This window comes from Pygoscelis adeliae, unplaced genomic scaffold, assembly GCF_000699105.1.
Source record: "Pygoscelis adeliae isolate BGI_AS28 unplaced genomic scaffold, ASM69910v1 Scaffold57, whole genome shotgun sequence".
NCBI lineage: Eukaryota > Metazoa > Chordata > Aves > Sphenisciformes > Spheniscidae > Pygoscelis > Pygoscelis adeliae.
In genome coordinates, this window is record NW_008825615.1 from 4,274,013 (window position 1) to 4,284,406 (window position 10,394).

At 35.8% G+C, this 10,394-nt stretch overlaps 1 protein-coding gene across 1 annotated transcript in view; it reads right to left on the reverse strand.

The window, feature by feature from the left end:
- The window catches only part of TTK (TTK protein kinase), a 32,989-nt gene that overhangs the window by 2,177 nt on the left and 20,418 nt on the right, over positions 1-10,394 (reverse strand). Inside the window, exons 11-18 of the mRNA XM_009333129.1 lie at positions 10,268-10,390; positions 8,594-8,720; positions 7,417-7,509; positions 4,561-4,718; positions 4,319-4,470; positions 2,925-3,049; positions 2,527-2,607; positions 358-534 (exon numbers count right to left, since the gene is read on the reverse strand). Of these exons, the coding sequence (XP_009331404.1) occupies positions 358-534; positions 2,527-2,607; positions 2,925-3,049; positions 4,319-4,470; positions 4,561-4,718; positions 7,417-7,509; positions 8,594-8,720; positions 10,268-10,390 (1,036 nt within the window). The remainder of the gene's footprint in view (positions 1-357; positions 535-2,526; positions 2,608-2,924; positions 3,050-4,318; positions 4,471-4,560; positions 4,719-7,416; positions 7,510-8,593; positions 8,721-10,267; positions 10,391-10,394) is intronic.

Here is a 10,394-nt window from a genome sequence, read left to right on the forward strand (position 1 = left end):
GCATAGGCCAAGTTTCAAAAGCAGACAAATATGCAGGGTGAGGAAAAGGGATGGCGAGTACAGAAGTTACTGTATTTACTTTGGGTTTTTCAGCCAAAGGAGTTATGCCGGACTGCTTTCAGTATTTACTTGTTTATTTGCTACTAAGCTGAAAATAGACTTTTACTATGGAAACTATACGAAGTAGCTCTAGCTTCATTAAGTCTTCTTTTGGAATAGACTTGTTACTACAAGTAGCAGTAAGCATTTATTTGTGAAAAAAGTTTCTCAAGCACAACTCGTTCAGTTTAAGAAAATACGCTTTAAATAAAGAAGTTGCCATTATTTGAATCAAGATGAATCTTAAGCGACAGTTACCTTTAGCACATCTTGAAGATCCTTCTCAGCAATATCTGGAAATTCTATTTCATAACTAGGATCAACGATAGCATGCATTTTATTAATTGGATTTGTTATATGTTGAAATGGAGTCCTTCCATATGTCATACAGTACAAAATGCATCCCAAAGACCACACATCACTTTTGGGACTTATCTAATATAAAAACAAAACAATTAAGATTACTCCTTATTTAAGGAACTGTCCCTTCAGTCAATTTATCATATAATTGTACAGTCATTTTGTTTAACAGTATATCTATTTTACATTGGATAACAGATCTTAGTAACTATCACACAAAATCACCAAGACAGCATGCCATTATCTACTAAGACAGTGATGTGGCTTCATTCAGTAATATTCCATAAGAAAGCTACTTTTATTAATTATCTTTGAAAATCAAATTACTTGAACAACTAACTTAAAATAAAATTAAAGGTAGTCCTTAATAAGTTGGGCAGCAGGATTCTAGTATCGGATTTATGAGTAAATACAAATAAATGCATACTAAATTAATTCAATCCAGAAGCCAGTGAGACATCACAGCTATGTCCCCAAAGTGGGAAGCCATAGTTCAGTTCCTCTGGGTTTAAAGGATTCAGATCTGGATTTCAGCCACCACACCTGGGCTGTTCCTTACAGGAGGAGTTCCCACTTCTCCTGTTGAAGCTGAAGCACTTTAAGAAAAGCACCTTAGGTTGGGGGAGTGGGGGAGAGGAGGGAGGTGGGGAAAGAGGCACACAGAGCGCCTGACTCCCAGCACAATGGTCAGATTTTTGCTTAGATGAGTGAGCTCCAGACAAGTCTGCACTTTGCATGCAATTTTTAAAAATGTAAAGGTAAAACTTCTAAAGGTAAAAAGTATCAGCCTTAACAAAAGAAATCCATCTATAAAACATTCTAGTCTGTGTTTAGAAAGACAAGATTGTGTTTCACTACATCATAATACTTCCATTCAACTGTTAAAAAGTCACAATCTGTAGTGTGTATATGCACGTACATATGAATATGGATTATTATTTTTAATACCTTTCCACAAAACTATGTACCCCTTAACTGAAGTTTGACTGCCAATGTGAAATTGCTTTCCTTCAGTACTTTCCTCATCATTCACATTCCATTGCCTGGTGAAGTTCTACAACACACAGTACTCTCTAGCATAGAAAAATTAATAGGATACACAGAACTCATCCATGTGTCCCCTAAAATACTAGACTTCATTGTATCATCTTTTAAAATACCTTATTAGGTATCACTCATTTCTTGCAAAACCTGCCTCTCACTTAAAAGAATTCAAAAATATGACAATGACACAAGCATCATCGTATCTTGTTTAAGCAAACATACTAACAATGGATTATATCAAAAAGCAAATTCTCTTCCCTTCAGAAAAAGATTTCTAAGCCAGAGTTATTTATGCAGAATGTAGCTGTGTAGCAGCTAGCAGCACCATAAGAGCTCCACCAGTTTTTGGCAGAACGAAGCTAAAACAAAAGGGCATAAGCAGCACAATAGGCAACCAAGAAGTGACTGAGGAATGATTCTCTCACTCAACTCCATGGAAGATCCTTGCAGAAACACTCCCTGAAAGCTCTAGCCTGGAGTGATTTCAGTGCAAAGAAGGACTTGTCAGAGATGCACAGTATGGTGGTCCCTTAACATGCTCAAAAGACTTTTGTAACATTAGTCATCAGTACAGTCTCTGATATGTGAAAGGCTGCATGCATTTCACTGTACTCTATATTGCTCTTCAATGCCATTTACACTGATAACATAGTGGAAGACTGTTTTATATTTCTCCATAAAAATGGATTTTAAAATATTTTTACATTTATCAGTTTAGATATTATCATTATATTATTGTTACTATCAGCTTCTCCAGCGCCCAAGCCTGTGCATCTATTTTGCTTTCAAATTTACTCATTAATTCAGCACTTACATTTTTCTAAACACCATCTGCAAAACACTTTTAGGTTGTTGAGAGGAATAAACTTAGCCTTCAATCTCTGCCCACCATCATTGTGGCACAACGGACTTCCTGGTGTTCTAGTTTCAGTGGAAGATTTTGAGAAAACTAAGACTTAAGATAGATGCCTGAATTACCTTCTTTTTAACATGAAGGGAATAAGAGAAAAAAGATCATGTTACCTTAGATCGAGATTTCCCATTTTCTCCATAGGAAGACATATCTTTTATTGCTTCAGGTGGCATATAATTCATTGTGCCAACCTAGCCATAAAAACGTAAAAATATTCCTTTAAGTAAAGCATGCACTTAATTTAACTCACTTGATAAAAAGTTAGATTTTTGTCTCAAAGCACTGAAAAGCATCTTGAAAATTTGTTTCTATTAAGGCTGAAGGCCATTGTTATTCCATTCAATAAAAACATCTAAAAATTCATATATATTAAAATTTATATATACATATAAAAACATTCAGCATAAAATTTCAGTATTCATTTAAGTTACTACATTAATCAACATAATCAACAAGTACTATAGCACTTTACAGAAAAATGTACATCAATTTTCCAGAAGTATTTCACCTGAGAATCCTTAATGATGCTTGTCACATCTGGCTGCATTTGGTTTGCAATGCCGAAGTCAATTAGTTTTAACATTCCATCAACTATCAGAAAGTTTGCTGGTTTCAGATCACTGTGAATAATACCTGTAAAATAGAGTTTAAAATCAATCCAGGTTTAGTCAATCCAAGTTACTACTGAAGTATGGGGGTTTATTGCTCAATTCCCATAACCCTTGCACAGAGAGAAGGTGCAGATCAGCTTTACCTGGCCAAAACCAAATTATTCTTTATGGATTTCATAAAAGTATTTCCATTTCTTTTTAAACAGTTAAGACTTGCATGAGTTTATAGTTTGAATTACTACTTATTCAAATCTGCAGGCACCCCAAAATAGCTCCAAGAGACTTGAGTTGCATAGTTTCCCTCGGTTAGGGATAGGCCCTCTAGCTGTATGAGCACATTACCATAACGAACTGCTGTTCTGGATCATTTCAATGGCCTGTCCACTCCTGTAGCATTCTCTTAAAGAATTAGCTAAGCAGGTACTTAAAATAAAAGAATTATATTGCTTAGTCTGATGTTTTCTGCTTTCTAATCTCAAAGGTACCATTCACTGAGGATTACATATGACTGACCTCTCACAAACCCTACTTAAATGATTTATTATGAATTTTGGTTGTTATCCATCTAATTAACCATTCCATCTTTATATTTTGCAAAATTGTTTGTTTCAAGGACACATCACATAGTATGTAGCCTGGGTTTTAGTAGATTTTGCTGTTTATGTTATTGAATGTTCTAGCGTTCTTGTGCTGTAAAGAGGTGATACTCTGCTACACATACAGGTGTCTCCACTTTTTCTTAAATAGAAAGAAGATCCAAATCTGCTCTCTCCTTTATGCTATACAGCCAAACAGAATACAGATGCATGCGCTTCAATTACATAGGTAAAGATGAAAGGAAGGCCTGAAGGACTATGAGAAAAACCTGAAACACTATGTCAAAGTAAAGACAACAAAGCTGTGTAAAAGCTGTCCTTAATGTCAAAGCTTCTTTGGAGAGCTTAAGTGGCTGAAATTTGAGTCTAACGGAGAACAAGCAGTATCAGGAGTATACAACATAGTCTAATACAGAAAAGATTATTTTCTGGCTGTTGCAAGTAAATAGAAAGTATTATACAGCAGTAATACTTGGAGATTCCTTTGAGTTAGCAAAGTAAGTCTACCTCTGCATCCAGATTTACTCATCTTTCGTTTCACTGAAAATTTTTTCACAATACAGTAAATAACCATCTTTGAAGATCACTACGTTTACATCAACACTAAGAGCAGTACCACCTCCAAAATTTAAAGACATTCATATTATATCTCTGCCATATAACCTATACAAATACCTAGAATTATTTAAGAATACCATATTCATGGATTGTGTGAACAGCTTCCAGCATGTTTTTCCAATAGCTCTTTCGTTCCAATGGATCAATGTTTTTTTTCTTTTTGAGCCAGCTATTGAGATCAATATTTCCGCACTCCATTACCATGTAGATATGATGATCAGTAATTTCACTAAAAATAAATGAATACACTTAAGTTAAATTTTAAGGCAACTTCTTTATATCAAAAGATACCAGTTTAATAAAATTAGTGTTTACTCACTAGCCATAGAGGCGGATGATCTTATCACTATGTTGCTGCAGTTTACTCAAATGAGCAATTTCATTCTTATAGCTCTCAACAGTCTGTTGGTCAGCTTCCTCTAGATTCACATATTTGACAGCATACAGCTGCTTCTTTTCATTCAGTACTTGAAACACCTGCAAAACAGTATCAGGTAATAACTTCATTCAATCCTAATTCTGATTTACTATGGTCCTTCATCTCACCACAGCCAGAATTTCAAAGAAAAAGCATACCTTTTCAAAAGGAAGTAGCAACACTAAGTTTACAAAGTTGTTCATACAAGTCAGCATGAAGAAAAATTAAGAAGCCACCAGTTACAACAGAAACAATCCTCTATCAGAAACCATCTTGGTACCACACTGTATTTCACTAGATGTATTTGATCACATCTGAACTGTTCCTAAGATAAAGAATGCAAAATAACACCTCCCGCAGATATAAGAGTTTGACCTGCCACTGCACATCCGTTTCATCACACCAAGATGATATGGAGGTTAGACCACATGGCACATGAAGTTTGGAGAAAAGGAGGCTGATGGTCGACCTCAGTGCTCTCTATGGCTTCCTGAGGAGGGGAAGTGGAGGGGGAGGTGCTCATCTCTTCTCCCTGGTATCCAGTGACAGGACGGGTGGGAACGGTCCAAAGCTGCACCAGGGGAGGTTCAGACTGGACATTAGGAAGCTTTTCTTTACTGAGAGAGTGGTCAAACACTGGAACAGGCTCCCTGGAGAGGTGGTCGATGCCCCAAGCCTGTCAGTGTTTAAGAGGCATTTGGACAATGCCCTTAATAACACGCTTTAACTTTTGGTGAGCCCTGAAGTGGTCAGGCAGTTGGACTAGATGATTGTTTTAGATCCCTTCCAATTGAAATACTCTATTCTTATTCTGTTCTGTTACTCTTTTTGATTTATTACACTCTGAATTAATAGAATCACGTAAGATATGCAACATTAAAAGCCAATTTCCCATCTCTTATGACACATCCGTACTGTTTCTTCTATTACTAGAAAATACACAGCTTGATTGCTCAGTACCACTTTGGTTCTGTCAGTTCCTGCATATGTAAACATGAAACCAAAATAAAAAGTAGGCTTATATTTATAACCCTTTGTGCCAAGTCTAAATAAATATGATTAAATGTGTTTAAAATTTTGAAATCTAGACATACAGGGATTTTTGAACAAATTTCTAGTCCTATTTTCCGTGACTATTTACTGGATTGTAAGACACCTGAAAACCAATAAAGTACACGTGCTGTTGACAATACTTGTCACTTTTTAAGATGGCACATCTACAATCCTCATTTTTGCAGAAGAGGAAGTCTGTTTTAAGTAAGCATGGTAATTGCAACATGACAGCTTGAGCATATTCCATTCAATTAAGCTACTGATGAAGTGACAACTATCAATTATTTTTAATTAAAAAAATTGAAAAGCTATAAAACAAGGTCAATCTTAAGTACCATCTCAGGCACTTAAAGCCAGTTTGGGAAAATCCATGCATTTAACATGGATTGTTAAATACTTTGAGAGGATTTAGCAGACTGAACTTAAGGATAAGATTAGAAATACTCAGTTCTAAAACTAGGATACTTTAAAAAAGTTTTAAATAGAAATGCTACCATTTAACTTAAGTATCCAATTTATATTTCACTGCATGCCTCAGTTTAACTAAAAGTAACCATTTCACCTTCATGCGCTGCAGACTGTAAGTACTACATAGGCTGTTACTAAGGATTAACCAATATGTGCATGTATCAAATTTCCCTTACACCAGTTCTTAGGCTGTCCCCCTGACTAGTAATACAGCCTTCAGACAGAAGCATACAGGTGAAGGAGAGGTGTGGGAGACAGAAGAAAGCAGACACAAGATAAATCTAACTCACACAAAACTGCTTGCATTGTTTTTGTTATAATTCTTTATCTTCTGAACAAGAGATTTTGCCAAAACCATTTCTCAAGCTCCCGTGACTCCAATTTTCCTCATAAAAAGCAGCTCACTCACCACTTCAGCTATAGCTACACTCCACTTCTCACACAAGTTACAGAAGACTTCAGTAATAAGGGATGGTCTGTCCACTTCAGGAACTTTTAATCAACCTTACAAGCCACACATTTCCCAACAATCTAATCACACTGCCCTAAACAATAGCCTCTCAAATTAAGATGTACAGTAATACTGCAGCACATCTCTTATAACAGGAAAGCTGATTTTCTTAGGAATTTTAATACTCACTCTACCATAGAAACTGTTACCTTCAAGAGCATACACAATCTACCTTCAGGCCTTTACGTAGAAACCAAAAGGAAGTGGGCTCCCACCATTGTTTACTAATTTAAGTGATATTTTTAGATGCTCATGAGAGTTGGCTCATCTCTTTTTCCTATTTCTGTAACTTCTCTTCAATGTTCTGACCACATCTGTTCAGAATTTCTGTTCACTGTTTATTACTTCAACACCCCCCCCTTTATCTACCCACTGTTTTTACTTTATTTCTCCACTAAAATGAACAGTACTGTGCTTAACATCCTGTAATAATTGAAGCATCATTTTCATAATAAGACATTAATTCAGTTATTATTGCTTGCTACCTGAGGACTCAGATAAAACAGCATTATACCAAATCTAACCTGTGCGCTATATTTCTTCTACATCCATGAGGGATAAATTCTAAGCCTAGCATTAAAACAACGAATTTCTAGATTCTCTGGGTCACTCAAACACTTTGTACATGTTAGTACTAGGCACTCCTTATTAGACAACTTCAACATGTATGTTTACAATACAACTACTACTGTGTAAATGTTTAAAAGGACAAAAGAGCATCTTACCTTACTTGAGCCTCCACTACCTATTTGCTTTAATATTGTATAAACCTTGCCTTTGATGGCAAGACATTCATGTGAAGGTATAGAAGCTGGAACCTGTGTACATACAAAAAAGTTAAGAAAATAACTATTGGTATGCATGCAGCGGAATGTGGTAGAGCTCTGCTTTTTAATAAGTTAACATGCTTTAAGTTGTTTTGGTCTTTCTGAACAAGATAAAGTGTGGTAATAAATATGTTTGTCTCAAAAGCTGAATATCCCCATAGCAAAAGTATTTGTATAGTGATCATCACTTGGCATGTAACATCATTGAACTCTTATAAAACGATACCAATGCTCCACATGGGAAATCAAGAACAGGGTGTTCTTTAATAAGGCTTCTCAGATCATTAGAGATACCTCCCTCTTTACAGATAATGTTGGAAACTAGACTAAGAGACTTTCAGTCACAGCATGCAACTAACTTAGAGCTATGCTCAAATCACTTACTATTTTATTTGACACTAACTACTAGCTAGCAGACTTCAGTGCTGTGAAGCTGAAACAGCCCGTGTTGCCTGTACCTGCTACACCAAGCTGTAGAACAGCCACAAATTTTAAATATTAATCCTCCGGTAGGAAGCTTAAACCTATCCCCCAATTCTATCTACAATTGGGAAGATTGTGCAACCCATCTAAGGTAATCCATTTTTACATGATTTCAGGCAAATGCATCAAAACTTGTGAAATCTAACAAAATGGAGAAGGAATGTAATTGTTCATTCTTTTACCTCCCTCAGACTCACAGTTTCTAAGACACACTGTTTCTCTTTCTGGGTACTCCACTGTAGTGGGTAGCGCCACTATAAAAGCATAGCAGAACAAAAATAGTGACTAGTTCTTGCCTCTGTCATGAAGTAGGACCTGAAAAGGCTTAGATTTCAGACATAAAGGCTTCAGTTGTGTCAAAATCCTGAACTGATTTTTCAAGAGCTGACTTATTTTACCTAAATTCAGACATACATACGAAAAAACAGTTATTTTGAGAATAAGCAATACAGACTACTTGGCATTACTCATCCAGAAAGATGAACAGCAACTTTAGATTAAAACAAATACATACATACATATATTTAACCTAAAGTAGTCTCCAAGGAAAATATGTACTGAAAAATGGCAGAAGACAGCCTAAAATTGTTACCTGCAAGCCAACTTGATTTTGAAATGGAGTTGCTGGAGTATGAGGTAGGAAATATGGGAGCTGGCTGTAGGGAGTAGAAATTTGACATCCTGGTAGAAAGTTGTTCTTTACAACTGGTGTTCTGAAACTAAAGGAAATTATGGACAATAGCTACATTTAGTTATTTTTTTTAAAGATTATTCTAACAAAGTTGAAATCTTCAGTGCTTCTTGAAAGTTAAACACTACTGATTAGCAAAAGCCCGAGCCTCTGCTACATTCAATAATTACCATTAAGATCACTTCAACTTCTTGACTTAGAAGTCCTTTAGAAGTACACTTAAACTCTAATATACTTAGGAAATATTTCTTAAAACAGTAACTAATTAAATCCCCATCTTCAGATACTAGCTGGCACTCCCCCCACAAACTGGAAAATGAAAGCACCGTATAACTAGAAGAGCTGACGATAAGACAGCAAGATAGTCTGAGCCACAGTTAGCTTTCTTTAGCTTATTGTGCTTTATTAAAAGCCTTTTTAGATGAAGAGACTTTTTTTAAAGTGAGCATATTGAGACAAATAACTTCAAGGCAATCATGATGTTCAAGAGCTTTAGCTACACTGTGTATGAGCAGAAAGATCACATATTTAAGAAAACTAAAGATTGCAAGAAATCCTGTATGTTTTTTGATTTGTTCCCTTGATGTGTCTACCATATATTTAGTTATATTACCAAATATACTTTTTCCCCCCCACAGTATTTACAGAAATTGATGCTAAGATCAGAACTGGAAAAGAATTTATATACCTAGGACTTTTTTGTAGAAAATAAAATCACAAAAGTTTGAAAAAAAACCAGTCAAAACCAGTCAAAAGCACAGTTCTTACTGAACACAAAAGCATTCAACAATTCTGCATATTTACTATGTGCCATACATACTGTGTGTAATAAGAATTCAGGTTTTTTAAATTTCCATATTATCAAAGTTTGAAAGAAGCAAGAACAGAATCTATTCAAGGACCACTTTTATCAAGTTCCATCATGAGACGATGTGCTTCATTCACTACATATATTGTAAATTCTATAGCTACGGAGACAGAGGTCCTACCAACAGGAACAGTTCTTACTCATCATACAGCCTTGACCTATATGTATCATCCTAGAGACTCATGAAAATAGTAAGTAATCATATAATTAGAAAGATTTATGCACAGGGGTTTCTGCCTAATTTAAGATCACATGGATAAACAAAAGCTAGCATTTCCTAAATTGAGTACTCAATTCTGCAAGCCTCTAGACTCCCTACACTTTTTTTTTAAACCCACAGACACTTGCATCATGGGAACCAGACTGATATAAAATTATCAATCTAAAAAGCTTGTCAGCCACAAAAAACAAGGCACCCGAAAGAAAGTGTCATGTAGCAGGGATCAGAGAAAGAGGTAAATACTGTAATAAGGACTTAGTGATTTGATGGTGTACTTCTAAATGCTGAAAAGCTGACAGGGAAGACAAAGCTCCCTAAACGCAATCTGAATCTTCAAGTCAGGCACTTGACATCAAGTGTTGGAAGCGCTCTGAAATCTTGTTTGCTATCTGAACAGAAAAGCTTAAGAAACCCTGTTAGAAACTGCTGAAGTCTTTCCAGAGATTGACTACCGTTCATAAGTGTGCAGCTCAAAGAAGTGGCTTACCAGTCCATATAGTCATTATAGGTGGTGCTTGGTGTTCCACAAACATGTGATGGATCACGTTTCTTAGAAACAGCATCTGATGGTGATAAGCCTCTTGAAACGGGATAACCAGATTGTTCAAGGCTCG